Consider the following 18,880-nt stretch of genomic DNA (forward strand, 5'->3'; position numbering starts at 1 on the left):
CGCGAAAAAAAAAGAACTCCCTATGAATCATTTCACTGCAGCATAAATCATATCCTTGGGAGTCAGAAGAGGGGCTTTAATTCTTTATTTCTTTAATGTTGAGGCCACAAATAAGTGCTTAGTTCCTCTGATCCCACTTGATCAGTAATGCCAACTAATTTATGATCTTATTACGAGTTTCAATACTCACTGGTATGAGCTTGATGAAACCGGAGGATGCATACTAACAGTTCATGTGGTCATGCAAATCAACAACGGGTGAAATGTGTTTCCATGAAACATGTAGATAACCCAGTCTAACTCTGCTGGGTTCATTTATAGGCTGCGTGTTAGTGAGGAGTTCACTAAGCTAACATGTTTTAATAGACTGACTTTTTCATTGGAAGGTCAGTTGCACGGACACAATTATTTGTTACTCTTTTCATCTTCTCGTCTGAACATCTGTCTCACCCACAAAACGACATGAGCAGCCCTCCCCCGCTCTGCGCCGCACACGGCCTGATGCCTCAGTCGACTAATGGAGACCCGCTCTGCTCATCCTTTAGATGATTTACTGGCACACAGAACTTTTCAATTCCGCAAAAAAAAAAAAAAAAAAAAAAACTTTAGCAGCAGGAGGAGAAGAAGCAGACAGAGCTCATAGTACGGGATACATTTTCATACAGGAAATTGTATTTTAGGAAATGGCCGCTTTCCTGTTTTTCTCTTCCAAACCAGCTGATCTGAGTGTTCCAGTGAAACTGACTCCAAAACAGCAGCAACTGAAACGCAGCGCGAGCCAACGCACATCTGTGTACAGATCCTCACAAAAAAACTATTAAGAGTTTTTGGCAGCTTGCCATTTCAAATGAACAGCTGCTGAGAAAAAGCATTTTCAATTATACCCATGTGTTCCTATGCATTAGAGCAACACTAAAACAGAACTATTCTTCACTATAGAAGCCTTTTAGTGAAGTAAAAAGGGCCATAGATCCCACAATGACGCTGCACTGAAAGTATTGGTTATGTTTTATTTACATACCGAGTTGAAATTGTTGTGTTTGGATTCCATTTACAGACATACACAGCGAGCGGTGCGAACACTGTACCTTGATGTCAAAGTTGCAGTCGAAGCGTTTGATGAGGACGATGAACGCGCCCGTCAAGTTATCCCTCGGCGGGGGCTCAATGGGCTCGCACGCATTTTCAGGCCGTGCTCCAATCAGGAAGCCCTGCAGGGATGACATCAGAAGATGTGACATCGTGAGAGAAACCCACAAGTAAACTTACAACCGGGTCTTTAAGCACAATACGTCATTTCTATTAGCCAAACAGTTAATGAGGTTTAAAGAATAACATCGTGTATGTACGCCAAGTACTTTTTTTTCTTTATGAACTTTTTTTTGGTAGATTTCTATAAACAGTTAAACAGGAGGCGCTATGGTCTAACTGCTGAAGCTGCTGAAGGGAAAGTTAGTCAGTTTACATTATGTTTGATGAGGAAGGGTCGAGCAGAAAATTACTTCCAAAATCCCAATACACCACATAAAGGATTCACAGCTACATACTAAACCAACAGCACTGAAAACTGCTTTTTTTTCCATTTTCTGAAAACCTTTATGAAGAATAATCTTGCCATTTCCATAAGATTAAACTATGTATCTGATTTTAATCAGATAAATAGTTTAATCTCAGATTTTAATTCAAAAACAAACAAGCTTAGTTCTGGTAAAACTCTTTACAGTTGTATTTCCAGTCTCCCTTTCTGCAGCTTTCTGTCTTTCATTGCGTTCCCAAACAGCAGCTCTCAAAGTGACTGCTGCGGTGCAGATAGAGAGAGGAGAGGGTTAGACAGAGAGGCTGACAGAGTGACACACGGATGTACAAATGAGTGGGAAAAAAACACAAAGAAACGAAGACACAAGGCACAAATACAGAGGCTGAGCGAAATCAGACACTCACTGTAATGTAGACGAAAGAGAGAAGAAGAAAAAAAAAGATCAGTAGGGGCAAAAATAGAAAGATGAAAAAAAAGAGAGAGAGAGGTAGACAGATGAGAAGGAGAAAAGAACCAGAACGGAGGACAAAGATGAAAAAGAGACGGGGAAAGAAAAATACACAAGAGATGAGGGAGGGAGCTGATGTGATATACCTGCTGCTCTTATGCAACTGTAACTAACACCAATGTGTGTGTGTGTGTCTGACTGTATGTCAGAGGCTGAGTGTTGGACAGGAAATGTGGACTGCTGAGGGACTCTCTCTCTCTCTCTCTCTCTCTCTCATGAAAGAAGCTCACAGAAACTCTGAGTGTATCTCACCGTCTGCGCCGCTGATGTGACTCAAACGCAGCAGCTGATCAACATAAGGAAAATGACTGTGACAGCGACACACCAGATTTAAATCACAAACGTAACAATGAGACACAACAGCAGGAAGGGCTGCAGCTCAACATTGATAACGCCTGACGTTCAAAAAAGGTAGGGGTGAAACGTGAGGAATCACCCACCAGTCACCTCTGGGTGCCTCCTCCCTGCCTAGCTGCTAAATGACATCATTGTGTTGCTGCCTCACGTTCCTTCTTAAGGCTTTGAAACAAGAGTCAAGAGTGCCCTCTGCTGGGCACAAAAAAAACCCCCACATCTTCAAAAACACAACACCTGACAGAAATGCCTAATGCACCCAAAAGGGCGCAAAAAAAAAAAAAAAAAGCAGGAAATGACTGAGGCCGGACGGGAAATCCTGAGAATGTACACTGAAATATGAAATGCTTTGCAAGGATATACCACAAACGTCCTCGAATATTCCACCTTAGTGCTCTGTCAGAGTCTCAGCAGTGTGACGGGAGGCCTTTATCTGACATCGTTTTTTTGTTGCATTAAAGTTTTTAAGGACATTTACATATACAAGGAATTCTGTCTTGGTTTATTGGTCCAAAAGAAAAAACAAGGTTAAATAAAATAACAAGTACTTCAATAAAATAAAATATGAGAAGCAATTACCAATATATAAAATAAGATTATATAAAGATCTGTGAACAATTATCCCCATTTTTCATATTGTATTTCTCCTTTTTCAATGAACTGAGGTTCTGTTGTCTGCATGTGCCAGCCGGAGCTCATGCAAAAAGCGTGAGCTGCGAATACTTTGCATAATAATCAGCATTTCTTGTGCAAATTTCTGTGCATTCATTGTACTTGAGAAACAACGACACAGGGGGAAAACAGATTAGCTACATTTCCTGGTATTGCATTAGTCCTGGATAAAGGTGTCAACGTTTGGGAAATTTGCAGAATGAGTACAATGTATTCATTGAGCATGTGATGTAGAAATGGTATTAGAGCTCACACATCTAGCTGTAGTCTTTATCCCCAATTCAGACCAGGGACAAAATGTTTACATTTTATTCATTCGCTCAATAAGTTAAACTTTGCGCTCAGTATTCAAATATCAATCAACCTTTATTTGTATAGCGTCAAGTCAAAACTAATGTTATCAAAAGACGCTTTACAAAAAGCAGGTAAACGATCTTACTCTTTGTTATGTTTCCAAAGAGCCCCACGGGTATCCAAGGATGGCATACTGGTTATCACCCTTTACACCAAACGTACAATATGTTGTCTGTTCCGATCAATTAGTGTCATTTGTTGATGATCAAAATAAAAACTAGGGTTAGGTTTAGGCCTAACCCTAAACCTAACTAAAATTAAAGGTTGAAGTGGCCTGTTGTGCAGAAATGTTCTTAACTACATTCTATTATATTCCTAAGGAACCATCTCATTCATGACATAGCTACAACTTTTATATATTTATATATTATATTTTATATATTTATATATTATATTTTATATATTTATTTATATATTAGAATGAGAAGGGTTTGAATCAAAGTTGTATTTGTGTTCATAAAACAAATAACCAAATCTCCTTTAAGGCTTCGTCTCTTTCAGACATGCTGAAAGATCCCAGACGATTCACCTCACCACACCGGCCAGAAGCAAGTGAGACTGCTCATCAGACGAAAGCTCGGCTGACACTGTTACCCCTTCACAGGAGAATTTCCACTCAAGCTGAGTTCAGGCTGAACTTACCTAATCACAAAAGTCTTATTTTAACTTTCGTAAACCTTATCATAAAAAGTTGATATGTATTACATGCATGTGTACTTATAATATTGTAAGGAGTGTCATAATATTATGTGTTAGAATAGTTGGCGGTCATAAAACCGCTTGTGGAAGTGCAGGCTGTAAAACTTATTGGGGGTAATGGACTGCTCACATAGTGGGGTACGCAGAAGTGCCCTGTTAGAGATAAAAGAGTGTCCTGCAGCTGCATGAGACACACACAGATAACCATATACAGTACGTCTTGTTTATGCTACATTCTGTTTGAAGTAACCCAACATGTAAACTGAAACCGTCATGAGAGTCTGCCATAGTATACAGGAGGGAAGCACCGGCTTCTCTCTGGTTCGGTCTTCCTTCACTTTTGATCTACACTTGTTCTGCACCTGTGATCAATTGACTTATATTCTCTTTTATTTCGCTCTAGTCACTCATTGTGAGAAGAGCACTCTTTTGTCGGATTTGTATTATTTTGTAAGCTCTGTATTTCATCAATTGTGGTATTATAAAATAAAAGGAAACCTTCCATTGTACAAAAACCCTCTCCTTTTGGGTCTAATATTTTTCTCTCGTTGGACCACGACGGACCAAAGGGATAAAAGGCTAAGCTAAGAAGCTTTTTATCCCCATTGTTCCAATACCAGAGAGGGAAACATAGACTGGGGCAGGGACACTCTGCTTTAAAGTGGTTAGGACCCACTAGGGTGTGAGAGACCCAAGGAGAGTCCCCTCCAGGTAACGGCTGCGAAGGAGGCCTTTCCAGTAGTAACAGCCTATGATCTGACCATAGAGGGGAATGACTTCAAAACTGTAATAACTCAACAACTTTAAAGGTATAAAAGCTGAATAAACCGTGTATCTCTTTAACCGCTCCTAATAACCAATAGTGATGTTCTAGTTCAAGGCAGCAGCGATATCTTTATGAAAGGCAGTTATTGGTCCTCCTGACGAGATTCACACTCGGCCCAGACCAAGCAATCAAAGTGAGGCAGAGTAGAGGTTTCAAGGTCAAGTAGAACATAAGAGCAACAAACTAGGATATTAAAATAATTCCTAAAAACGCCAACTGCTTAGCAGAGATCCCCACGCTCTCGCAACAGACACCCTGTGCTTCTTTTTGTTGTAAAGTGAGAACCTCAGCTCAGTGTGGAAATGATTGTTTTATCCTCTTTTATAGCCTTAAAGCTTCACTATAATGTTCTCCAAAGAGCACGCTGGGCATTTTAAAAGCAAACCAAGGAACTAAGGATATATGGAAAGTCCTTAATAGCTTTATTACGCACGTGATGATGCCAGGATGATTCAGATATAGAGGAAAACAAGGACTTAACAAAAGACTGCGTGTGTAGACAGATTTCTACACCTTAATACACATCGAGTATTGTATGTTCAGCTGAGGGTGGAGCTTTAGACTGACTTATTTTTAAGATTTTTTGCTCAATTGCAGAAATAAGGAAATCCAGTTGCTAAAGTGAGTCGTCTTCTGCTGGTTTTTGAAATGTTCAGAAAAGTTGATCTGTGCAGTTCAAATCAAACTGAAGACTGTAGATCTTTCTCATAAATATATTTCTTAAAGATCCAGAGGTTAATAAGAAAGGACCTTGAATGTTTTAAAAAGAAAGAGAGAGAGAGAGAGAGAGAGAGAGAGAGAGAGAGTGAGTTAGTTCTCTGGGTGAACCACTACACAGTGATCACACTTAATCCCGTCACTAAAACATTCTCACTACGAGCCTGTTTGCAGTTAGTTAAGGAGAAACACAGGAATTAATAACAGGCTTAACCCTGACTAAGGCGTCCTGTAAGAAGATTAAAGTTTGTGTGAATCCACCGTCAGATTCTTTGATGTTCAGATTGACGCTAACGTGCCAAGAAACAAGTCAAAGCCTCTGCCCTGAAGCGAAACCACCACATGAACAAAAAGAATCTAAGCTAAGATGGAGGAGTGATTTGCAGTTGCCATTTATTTCAGTACATGCCGCATTTTATTTTGAACCACTACTTTGAGGGATGGACCAACAACAAAGTATTGAAAAAGAAATATTTTAGCACGGCACTAGAACTGAAGAAAGCAATGAACTGAGGTAACCTTTAAGTTCCCTGAGAAGTTTCCTCCATAAAATAGGATTGTGGGATCTTCCGCAGACTTTCGAAGGCCCTCCAGGCTTCCCGAGTTCATTTTCTGAAGTTTGTGCCCTTTGGAACATAATTTGTGACAAATAAATACCCTGGACCCTTTTTACAAGCATTTTCAGAGTTTTCTTTTTTCCTAATCATTTGGCAACTTACAACAGAAAACAACCAAACCATCTCAGTGTGGCCTTAATGAAGCCCTACAGTATGACTGCTTTGAGACACTTAGGAAAAGACAGTAAGACAGTCTTTGTCTTGAGACGACTTTGTTTAAACTTCCTCACAATGTAACCGCATGTCCCGGGATTGTGTGAGAAAAATGGAGCAACATCGGGAAAACAATGCAGAGACAGAGACAGACCAAAGGCCTGGATGTACAAGTGCCACCTCAAAGTTCTCAGGCTTTTCATGTGTGATGAACTCAAAGCAATATGTGATACAGGGGAAGGAGTGTTTCCTGCCCCCTTTTTTACGAGGCCCTCCCATGAACTAAACATCTTTAATCAAATTCCTTCCTCACGATTGTAAGGCAAGTTTATTTTATACAGCGCAATTCATCAACCAGGCAATCCAAAGTGCTTCTCAAAAACACTTTTTAAAATCCTTAAAACAAGTCATTTTAAAAGACAATTCAAGATATGTCTTGATGACAACGGCTTTAAGGACAACTCACAAGTTAACAGTCTGTATCAAATCCAACACCATGACTTGTAAAATGTATTGAAAAAAATGTGGGCAGAATATTTGAGAGGATATATTATAGGCCTTCTCCACCTTTTCAAACAGCCCCCCTGTGGTCTATATGAAACATCTGTGCTGTGCTTTGGTCCAAATATAACATGAATCAAGCACCAGAGGAGGTTTTGGTGTATGTCTCTTTAAATGCAATGAGCACCCCCCTGAGTTTTCACTGTAGACATCACTCCTTTGTAGAGAGAATAAAAATGGCCGACCTGTGTAAAAGTTTTGCTCTAGGCTTAGGGTGGAGTCCCTAGCAGGAGATACCAGGGGAGGAGAGGGTTTATTTACCACAATCCAATTTGTGATGTCACAAGTTGAGAAATGTTAAAAACTGAGCATTTTTCTCTTCTGCAGACCACAAACAAAAGGACTGGAAGAATTTTTTTTAATTTTGCAGGTTGATAGACATGTTCAAAAACACTGTAAATGTGGATTTTTATTTTATTTTTATTACCATATTTCCCCTTTAAAAAGCAGGAGGTCAATGAAAGAGTAATCTGCTTTCTGGTGTGTCTTGAATTTCCCTCGGGATCAATAAAGTATCTATCTATCTATCTATCTATCTATCTATCTATCTATCTATCTATCTATCTGAAGTAAATGAATAATCAATAACAATAAAGAGGTTTCTTTTTAATGCTACACTTTTCAAATTGTATGTTTCATTAGAGACTTTGGTTGAAACCATGGCTCTAAAACTGTCCCTGGACCGTCTAAACCACAAAGTTTCGAAGCGAAACTCAAGCATTTCTTTGACTGTGTCAACAGTCAAGTCTATGAGGGGGAAATGAAAGCCGGTACAAAAATAGAAGTACCAAGCCAAATGGTGTGTGTGGACTCTACTAAGAAAGGAGAACATGTTATTTACTGTATGTCAGGACCAAATACAAGAACTGACGCCGAGACTATTCACAACAATTTAATAACACTATATCAAGATTTCTGATTAATACGGTAAAAGAAATAAAAAGCATCTTGAAACATTCAATTAGCCTTAAAGGGTAGTTCAGATACCACTTTTTAATGTGTCTAGACTTTTCTCTTATCATGACAAGATTCTTCAATGATTCATCGCTCATTATGTGAGCAGTGAAGGATTTTGGGGTCTTCTAATCTTGTAATGAGAGAAGCCTGGTTGTGTTAGTGGAAACAGGAGAGGTTTTGTTTGAACCCTTAACAGCTGAGGGGAACCCTCCGGAGATGGTTTTGTTTGGCTTGTGCTGCCTTGTGATGCCAGAGATTTCTGCCAGCATGAAAGAGCAGCAGCATTTCGTTTCATTCTTTTATTTAAAGTGAGTTTTATCTGTAATAAATACACACATTCTTTCACTGTACGGAAACTATTTACAACAAAAACATCTGAAATCAGTGTAGGCTGAGCAGGCAGTACATGTGTTTTGCAATGACAGGCGTATTTTTCAAGGCTCACTCTACATGCAGTTCTCCTGAGGCCGTATTCACGAAGTACCAAGAGTTGACACAGTTCTGAGGAAATTCTTCGAATTAGGCCATTTTATGAAGCCGTTATTGGTTAATCCAAAAAAAATGAGAAAGAAAGTGTTTATGCAACACAAAACACTTGAACTCAAAGCAGAAAACCACCTGAGGCTATTTACTGTCGAGCAGAATCAGATAAGGCAAAGGACAGGTGGTCAGCAAGGGAAAAAAACAAACATAACAGCAACGTCCTTGTTTTTCTTAATTGAAGGTTTCAACAAAGGAGGCAGTTCAGTGAGCCTCGTGTTCTGAAAAAGGGCTCTGTCTGATCAGTGTTCAAGAGATATGTTCACAGCCCTACATGCTGCAAGAAATAGACATTTCTTTATTGTTCAGTTTTTGTGAATGTGTCACAGTGACAGAAGGGAAGTGTATTATCACTGCTCTCAAAGGAGGAGAATCTTTAGCTCGTCCGGTAAAGAAAACTTCTATACAGTGATAATGTGGAATTATTCTTAGGCTTAAATCTCGCCATGTGCTGCGATAAATCACAGCTGTTGTCTGTACACGCTTGCTGAAATGGAAATGCCTGACATCTCCACTAAAACAGTAATACTAAGGAATAAATACATGAAATTAACTAGGGTTGTGACAAAGTATATCTTCTTTAATCTCCATTATATTTTAGCAGATCAGCAGTTATCTGACAGGTTCCAAATAACAGAAACTGGAGCGAGTAGGGAACGTTCGCTTGGCGTTTGCTACAACTCTATACGGCAGGGAAACCCCGTGTCTGTAGCCGAGGTAATCTGATCAAGTGTTTACGGGTCAAGCTGCTTGAAAAGTTGCATTTTCAGACATTCTAAGAGAATTAAAAGGTCAGAATCTTTCTGGTGTAAGTGGAGTTCCCACTGCTGCCACTTTCCAGGCAGCAGAGCTGGAGTAAGAAACCATCCCAGGTTCTGTTCTAAGTGCTAACGCTAACAATGATCTCAACATGAGCCTCAATTCCTAAAATACTACTTTGGATCACAACTCATGTGATGAAGCCGAAATGATACAGAGGCGTAATCATGCTCAACATGACATCCTTCCATTAGAGAAGTCGTGGCAGCAATTACAAAGGTCCAAATTCTGTGCATAACTTGCAGAGTTAGACAAACACAAAAGCAGACACAGAGTATTCTTCCATCCATCGTCTGCCTCGAAGCCCTCAAAGCCCTTTGGACAATAACAAGTGAGCTCTTGACTGAGAGAAATGCCACAATGCCCAGCTTACAAAGCAGACATGAATCATGCCTTCTGTTTGTGGATCAACCAGTGCGCGGGTCGCTGGGGATGACATACAACCTCATACCACCAACAACAACAATAACAACAGCAGCGACACATCATCATTACACTTCTCTTCACAGGGCTGCAGTGTTTGGGGGCAGTTTTATAACATGTCGTTAAACTTTGATTCAGCCTAATTCAAGTTCCACCCCAGTTTAATCTAAAAGCTTTCGTGTGAGCTCTACAATCTGCTTCCATTTTGCAACGCATATGTTAACGTTTAGGTCGTCGTGAAAACCTTTTCGTCGCGCTTTCTTCACACGAATATCACTGACGTCAATAACTCTGAAGCGATATCTTTGAAAACAAGTGGCACACTTTGCGTTTCCAGTCGGTGTAGTGAAGCTCCCTTTTTCTGCTCTAAACGCAGGCCGAGCGGGTCACTTTAAAGACGCATGGAAGCAAATGAGAGACATCATTATTTGGATTTGAACAGCCACTGGATACGTAATACTGAAATGTAAACGCCACTGAATTCTCAACACTCGAAAACCATGCATGTGAATACATTTGTTCTGTAACCAAAAATTCAACTTTTAGAACAAACATTTTGAAAAAGGATTTAGGTTGCTCAAATTTGATTGGTCAGACTCAGATTCAGCCAGACCGTGCTCTGATAGGCCAGAAGACAGTTCCCATTGTATCCTGGCTCAATTGTCTCTCCTGTCCAGGGTCGCCCAGACGTGGCAATGTGAATTTTTGAACTTGAATGTGTAAATCTCAATTTGATCAAATTTGAGCAACCTGAATCTATTTTTTTTTATTTTCTGAACTGCACACACAAACTTTATTCAAAGGAGGAAAAAAACAACACTGTTTGGAGCTAAAAAAGCTACCAGGAGAGTCACGGCCCCCCACCACCAAAATTTCAACCAGCGTTACAGAGAGACCACATTTTGTCTGAATAACATTCATAAAAAGATCACATAAGCATTTTAAGCATCATGCATGCGTTTTGTGCAGTTTTTTTTTACCTAGCTATAAAAAGGAACGTTTTTGCTCACTTCTCGGAAAATGTGACCTATTCATCAAAGGAAAAAAAAATAGAAGGAATAACTCCTACCTCTTAACCGGTTACATTTCTTTTTTTATACATTTTTATGGTTAAACTTTGAGTCAGCGGAGCTATAAAAGGGGAGCACATGCTTAAGAATGAGTGATCATCAACTCATCAACTGAATGACTTGCTATAAATTCAAGAAATAAGCTCACAAGCTTCTCTGCACTCACCTTCAGTCCATCACCGGGAAGCCGATAGCCGAACCGTGCAGGAAGGTCATCAAAGTTTTCTGTTTTGTTGTCAAAAGAGTACTGAAAGAGAAAAAAAACCCAGACATCTAAAGTAGCCGTCACGTTAATGTTGCTAACATGCTTGCAAACAGAGCAGCAACGCAGCGTTTGATGGCATCACACTAAAAGAATTAAGCGTAAAGGTGGACTCACAGCAGCGATGTCAGCCTCCACAGGCAGCAGGTTGAGGAAGGCGAAGAGCTGAACGGTGAAGATGGTGTAAATCTGTGTGGCCGACAGCATCAGCATTCCCAGGGACAGCAGCATCTTGGCATCACGTTACAACCCACTGATGCTAGACCACTCACTCATAAACATACACAACCATAAACACACACACACACACACTCAAATAACCGGCCACACACACCAGCGTCTGAACCCCTACACACCGCCTGCTGTCGTCACCTATAGAGAGACACCAAAGATTATGGATGGGTAAGACAGGCCTTTATTCATATACAATAATAAACGACTAGAGTTGTAATTCCTGATGTAGACATTATGTCAATTAAAATTGAAGTGCTCAAAATAGGCTTGTATCAGTAGCAGCTTCCTGTCCCTCTTATAATGCAAACATCCACATTGGAAAAGATAAGCTCTTTGTACAGAAGAGATGAAGCAGGGTCACACTTCTGCAACTTACAAGTCACTATACCTTTCCTCAATGCTACATGGTTAGCATGTAAGAGGATGTGCACAGGGTCGATGCAGGCCACATAAAGGCAGCTCACAAACAGGGAAAGACTTCATCCGTTTCATGCTCTATACAGGCGTTTGGCTGAAGCGGTGCACTTTCAAAGTCGTCTGTGGTCCACCTATTCCCATCCAGCATCTGGCCTTTTGAATTATCTCAGGCCACACGCTTCACACACCGTCACTGGGGATCCATGTGATGTGGAATTTGGGAGTATCTAAGATTGCTTAAGACATTTGGCGAACACAAGGGTCACTTCAATCTCGTTGTATCAAAGTTGAACTGACCTTCTCAGCACAATACATCCAACAATTTGTCAGATGAAGACAGTCAGTGATTTATTTTAACAGACATCCTGAAAAGTGCTTTCCTCGCTTTTTCTGATAAGGCAATGTGCATTCTTGGAAGACCATAGAAAAGCAATGACAAGGACTTTGGGATAAGTGTCCTTTTAATTACATATACTGGAAGTCAGTCCCTTGGCTCAGCTTTAAGACACTCTGAAGGCTTCCTGCTCACGTCTGTTGTGATTTTTTACTCTAGCTCACAAAGTGTAGAGACGCATGTGATCAGGTCAGAAAAAAAAAATAACAGCAAAGGTCCTGCAAGGCTTTGAACCACAAGCCTCGTACGTCCCGCCTTTGAGGAGGTAATGTTTAAAGAGAACGTGGATTTGTTTTGTCGTGAAATGAAGAAATGTCTGTGAGACTGACCTGGATCTTCTGGTCTTGTGGAAACTCCCAGAGATCTTTGTGCCTCGACAACATTTGCCTACTATAAAGAAGTGGAAACTACCTAATGTGACAGCATTGGCTTTTAACAGACAGGAATAGGGCACAGCTGTCAAAGCACCTGTCCCTATTTATTTAAAAAACTCAGATGAGTTCTTTTTAAAGCCAATGCATCCTTGAAAGGTAGCACATAACACTGACTGTCACACTAGAGCTGTGACTAACCACACGTTTTGAAACTACACTTTGCCCATCCAAATACTTTTGATCAGATTTACTGAAAAGTATCATCAATATGGCCAAAACCGACTAGATTAACTGATATGTCTTTCCGATATTAACAAGCAATCATTGAGCCGTCCATGATCCACCAAACCGATCCGAGTGTTCAGTTCACACAATGCTTTAGTAGTAGAGATTCAACTCTAAGCTTTAATCACATCTGTGTAAAATGAGAGAGATTTGTTATGTAACTTTCCATCCCTGCTGTCCTACTAATACTGCTGATGCTATTACCCACAATACACTGACTAAGATAGTGAGGTAATCCAGTACATGAAACGATGAAAAACAAAAAATATATTAAAATATATATATATATATGTAGAACCAGTCTTTGGAGAGAAAGGTGTGTCCCCAGTTGAAGTACATCCTCATATGAAACACTGAATGAGATGAGTTAGATAAGGATGATAACTATGACAATATCATCCAAATATCCAGACTGTGACACCAATGAACAATCACTCAATCCATCCTTTGATTGATGGCTGAAATAATAAACTGACAAATAAAAAGGGAGTTTGTTGCACTGATGAAAAAACTTTGGGGATCAGCATCCGACTGTGTCACTGTTTATCCAACTTGTCCTACATAAATCATCACATCTTATATTATATATGTTGGATGTTACAAAAAGAGTCTTCATATGCAGTTATAGGTTCTTTTAAATGGTAACTTCATATGCTCTCATTACATGCGTTAGGGTTAGACATTTAACTAAAACAGCGTCAGACGATAGACTGAAGAGGAAGTGGAAACAACTTCACTCATGACACAGTGAACGATGATCTAAACATCAAATGACAACAGCCACGTTTTATTACAACACTATAAGAGGTCTGTCGACTCATAGTTAATCACAGTGTGATTAAAGGAGGACAAACATGTTGCCAACACAACAGCATTATTAAACTGAGTTTATTACCCTGAAAATCAAATACTACTGCTGGGTTGCGGTTTACACATTAAACATTATTTTAGCGAATCGCGATCATGTCAATAGATTTACATCAGTTAAGGGTTTCTGGATCAGAGTTAATAAATGCAATAACACGCTGTTGGTCTGCTATGGACGATCAAAAAAAAAAGGTCGTCCTGTAGCATAATGCTAACATATGTAGCTTGACGGCTTGTCGTGGGTGTTTACCTTTATTTCTGCCTGGAGGTTTATCTTGTCCACGGACTCAGCTGCTGACAGGGACATTGCTCTCCTCTACCATGCGTCGTGCCAACGAACAAGCACAACTATTATTGATAGACCTCATCCCATTTGAATGGTAGGTCCAAAAGTATAAACATATATAACAGTATGCGTTACAGTTTAATCCTCTCTCCGTTAGCTTCTTCTTTCATGTGATATAGCGCAAACTTCCGCCACATGCGCCGCTTCACGTTCGGGTTTTGATTGGCTGAAGTGTTCTGCCAATCATTCTATCCCGGAAATGATTCCAGACGTAAACATATCCACGTGACGAAACATCCATTTACTGCCTTTTACAGTCGCATGAACAGCCGAGCTCGCCCCACATACTGTATGCAGCTTTGTTTAGCTGGATGTGTGTATTCTGAGATAATACAACAGTAACTTTAGGTATTTAAAATGTTATTATTTTAAGATTAGAAAGTATACATTTAGGAATAAGCATTAAGTACTGCATGTTTAATAACCCACACCCTCTCAGAAAGGTCTTACACTTTTTAATCAAGAGCACCCCCTATAGTAGATGAGCTGCATCTGCTTGTGGATGATCTGGGTTAATTGCTGTAAACCTATTCAGTTCAAGCCTTAAAATTGTTTTTTTTTTTTTTTTTTTTTGAAAGAAGGAGAAAGAAACAAGTAAACATTAAAATATAAAACAAATTATTTCTTGCTTTATATTGCTGTTGACACTTTACCTGTGTAGTATAAACACACTACTTTGACATTACTGAGACTCTATATGCAGTCGGGTAGAGGCGTAAAGATGGTGCCACACCAAACAAAGCAATAAAATAAATGTAAAAAAATAAATAATAATAATAATGATAATACATAAATAAAATAATAATACAATAAAATACTGTCATTAGTTATCTCTTTAACTTCAAAAAACATACATACCAAAATGAAAAGCAAGACTAATTTCATTCTGTACTCATGAGCAGCTCTTTAAAAACTGTGGCTTTAAGTAACTTGTTTTACCACTTTGCAGTTTTATTGGTCTTCCTAAACCCTCCCTATCCAACTCCTGACCCCTCCCCACAAAGACTTCTTTCAACACCTTACAACACACAGTCCCTGCTATGACCAGAACACCACAAAGAAGCCAAACTGACAGGGGATGGATGTCCTTACCATGAGAGTTGTGATCAGCTTTGAAGGCTCATGTGAACCTTTTGATGTCCCTCCAGATCAGACTGTGGGGGCAATGAAGCAGATGGTTAAGGTGATCGAAAACATTAGTGAATAAGGACTGCCACTGTTATCTTCTTTCTGGCATTTTGGAAATCTACGTAATGATTTGGATCTTTTGTAGAGGGAAATTGGATGGTTAATGACATTGTTGGCTTGTTTGTAGTGTATGCATTAGCACTGTGCAACTTGACATTTTATTGTTTCTGTGAGGAGTAAAAAATAACAATTAAACTGTCATTAGACTGTCACAAGTTATCTTTAATGTCATGTAAAAGTTACTTTTCCCCCCTCTATCCAGTTTAAATGGGAAAGTAGATACTGAACATGGTGTAAGTGATTAGTTTGATTTCTTAGTCAAAATTCGAGCAAAGCCCACCCTAAATTTCCTCTTTGTCCTCTAGGAACATTTTCTTGTGCACTTCTCAGACGACAAACAGATTCGGCAGTACCTGGAGCTGAGTTACGGCGGTGCAGCGCTGCAGGACATCTGGGTTCTGTGCGACGTAGGGATCAGAAGTGGCTGTGTCATCCAATGTCTGATAAAGGTATACAATTATTTTAAGGGTTTAGAAATTCAGAGCTGTTTCGGGAAAGGATGGTGAAGTGATTCTTTTACTTTTTTCAATAGATTCTTTGCTTCAACTGATAATTGCAGTGCAGTTATAGCACTCAAACTTTGAGGTATTTGGCATAATCTTCATAACCAGTTGACTACGGTTTATACTTGATGTCATGAGAGCTTTATTCTTCCTAAATGTGTGGCAGCTACAGTCCATTCACTTACCATACAGCATACAATTGCTGAAAATGAACTTTTAAAACATGTTATTCTTAATCTTTTGCTTTTGAACTTTTAAAAAGTATCATACAGAATTTATATTTATTCATTTGGAATATTTATTATCAAATACATCTTTATACTGAATTAATTTTATATTGGAAGCAGGTGTGTAACAAGATGTTCCCATGTATGTGTCAACTCTGAGGCTAAAGAGCGGTCTAAGATAGTCTGTCCCCATTATTCAGTTTTTTTTGTTTGGGATACATTGCAGAATCATCACCAGGGCAACTGTTAGTAAAAGTTGACAGCGGAAAGCAAGTTAGTGTGTGTGCTTTTGTGTGTGTCCTTTTTCAGCTTTTGTCACCATTTAACATCCTCTCATAAAAATAGTTGTTTTCAACCAACCTCTGAGTGTGTCAGTTCAGTTTCACTCCCAAGACCTTTAAATGCTTGGTTTGCGTCACTGTGCTCTGACATTTCACATCTTTTGTTTTGTTTGAGTGTTGTGTGTGTTTTTGACTTTTAGCTGTTTTAGTCAATGTAAAGGGGTTTCAGTTTCAAAATATTCAGGAAGGCCTGCCCTTTTGTGACGACAGTGATTAAAACATTTATGAGAAGCAATGCTCTTCTTTAAATGTCTGCATCTTCTCTCAGAAAGAATTTGAAATGCCAAATGCTTCTCAAGCTTAGAAAATTAAAAACATCTTTGTATTTCTGGGCATTTCTAACTTTTTTTTTCAGAGTGAACAAAGACCTTTGATGCGTGTCTTCAATGCTGTGACAGGGAAACCCTTCTTAATTATGGGAAGCAATGTTCTTCAAATGTCTGTTGCTGGATTGAAGAGTGTGGTGTCCAAGCAAAGTGCCCTCCCTGTCAGCACCTTCAGACTGAGCACACCTGCTGGTGTGCAACTCTATGACTGCAACCAACTGCAAGACTATTCCATTGAAGTGGGTATGGCCTGCTTTCTGTTTCATCTGTTATATGAATGTTGTGAATTGTGAAACATTGTATTTGTGAGTAGTTTGGTAGATTTTTAAAATGATTCAATGTTGTTTTTTTAATAGATAGTTTCAGAGAGACTTAGTTCTTTACTGGTCCTTTTCATTGAATGGATTTGGAAGAGTTTGAGTTTCTGAAGCTCTGATAAAGTTACCTATGGTCTAATTTTCAAGTCAGCTATTTTTAATCATCAGTTTAACTTTAAGTGTCCTCCCCATACAAATAGTTTGGAAGATAAACGTTGATTTGTTTGAATTATGTGCCTTTTTTTTTTAAATCTAAGGCACAACTCTTCGTTTGGACACATGGGATGGGTGGGTGGAATTCCTTCAGGGTTGCCTCAATGGTCACAGACCGACCGTACAGAGCCACTTATCAGAGAAGAAGCCAGTGATGAGGTCAGACATGTTCTGCATGCATAAAAGACGAAAGTGTTGCAACTAATCCATTAGGATTCTTTTTTGTATTTCCAGGTTTCAGATGCAGGTTGCCCTTTACATCGCTTCCTCTTTAGGCCATCTGGATCTGGCAGGCTGGCTGCTAGAGAGGGGGGTGCGTGCTGAGGAACCAGTGGGGGTCCATCCATACCGGATGTGGTGCAACCAAACCTCCCACAGAGACACCGGAAAGTGTCCCATCCACATTGCTGCAGAGAGCAGTCAGCTCCTCATCCTCAAACTCTTCATCAACAAGAACCCTCTGAACTTGGCTTGTAGGGACCCTGAGGGACATGATCCTTTGAAAGTTGCTCTTCAGCGGGGGGACAGAGATTGTGTGCGATACTTAACCAACAAGGTGTACTCAGTAGTATCTGTGTCAAACATCTCCCTGCCCATGCGTGTGTACCTACAGGTCAAGCGATGGATGAGTTTAGGGCAGAACAGGGCAGCCTCTAATCAATGCCAATACCCCAGTGCTGCCTTCAAGGCCAGGGTGGAGGATAAGGAATTGGTAGATGGTTTTAGTCGTCCAAATATGTCCTCCAAATCCAGAAAGTCTATGACAAAACTAAGTAGAGGAAGTAAGGTGAAAGCTTTGCAGCCCTTTGCAGCTCCAAATAGCAACTTGCTTTCAATTTCAGACCTCATATTCAGAAGAGCAGCATTACTTGGCCTGCAGCCTGATGTGAACCCTGGTGACTCCATAGAGATGCAGAACATGTGGAAACAAGACTTAAACAGAAGAAAGGATGGCCAATTGGAGGAAGACAGTGAGGAAGACAGCAGCTTCAAGAAGGGCAAGTTGGCTCTCCCGCCAATCAACAGAAAAAATATTACCAGGCCGATGTTTGTTGATGCAGCACCTAAATCTTCACGTATTCCAACTGTGTCTCTGGAGTCCCTCTCTCACCAATGTTGTCGAACACCAAGAGAAAATGCCATATACTACTTGACTACAGCCAGGTCTCTCTGCTTTGTACACAACATTATTTCATGCAATAATACCACATCTGACAGGTCCCATCAAGGCACAATATATTTCATTGACATTTATTGAACTTAACTAAACCAAACATGATTTCTAATCATTTTACTAGTTCAATTTATACACCTATTCACTGTTATTACCAAACACATTAGCTTTATTAATGTTTTATGTGTATGTGTAATCAGTCCATGTGAAGGGGCTGTAGGGGCTTAAGACTGATCCCTTTTTTCTAATTGGTTTGCTTTAAAATATCAAAATAACTTTGTGGTAAATTGGAAGATTTTCTATACCTTATAAATTATGGAGATGATGATCAGAACGATTGTGTAGGAAAATTAAGTGCAGACAATTGGTAGCATTGTTTATATGGAAAATCACTTAACTACTGACAGTATCTTAAAAAACAATAAAATATTTGTGTCTTTAAAATATTACAGCTTCACTTGAAAGTGTCTAATGCTTGTTTCTCTTCTAGTACATTCACAGAGGTACCTTGGTTAAAGCAGCTGAAAATAGCACGGATCCTGATC

At 39.6% G+C, this 18,880-nt stretch overlaps 2 protein-coding genes across 3 annotated transcripts in view; one reads left to right on the forward strand and one right to left on the reverse strand.

Moving 5' to 3' along the window:
- rnf13 (ring finger protein 13) overlaps window positions 1–14,137 on the reverse strand; it is a 40,408-nt gene extending 26,271 nt beyond the window's left edge. Inside the window, exons 1-4 of one of the 2 annotated variants that reach the window (XM_079350312.1) lie at window positions 13,891–14,137; window positions 11,187–11,336; window positions 10,974–11,054; window positions 1,089–1,211 (exon numbers count right to left, since the gene is read on the reverse strand). In XM_079350312.1, the coding sequence (XP_079206438.1) occupies window positions 1,089–1,211; window positions 10,974–11,054; window positions 11,187–11,300 (318 nt within the window). In that variant the 5' untranslated portion in view covers window positions 11,301–11,336; window positions 13,891–14,137. Of the gene's footprint in view, window positions 1–1,088; window positions 1,212–10,973; window positions 11,055–11,186; window positions 11,442–13,890 lie in introns of both variants that reach the window. The other variant, XM_079350311.1, reaches the window with a different exon arrangement.
- A 942-nt stretch (window positions 14,138–15,079) lies between these two features.
- LOC306828571 (protein ANKUB1-like) lies at window positions 15,080–18,419 on the forward strand (the record flags this gene model as incomplete). Its single annotated transcript, XM_079351092.1, has 5 exons — window positions 15,080–15,169; window positions 15,540–15,683; window positions 16,661–16,874; window positions 17,206–17,320; window positions 17,396–18,419. The coding sequence occupies 5 exons, from the start codon at window positions 15,080–15,082 to the stop codon at window positions 18,417–18,419; spliced, it is 1,587 nt and encodes a 528-aa protein (XP_079207218.1).
- Between the last annotated feature and the right edge of the window lie 461 nt (window positions 18,420–18,880).

Source organism: Symphodus melops (assembly GCF_947650265.1).
Source record: "Symphodus melops genome assembly, chromosome: 8".
Classification (NCBI taxonomy): Eukaryota; Metazoa; Chordata; class Actinopteri; order Labriformes; family Labridae; genus Symphodus; species Symphodus melops.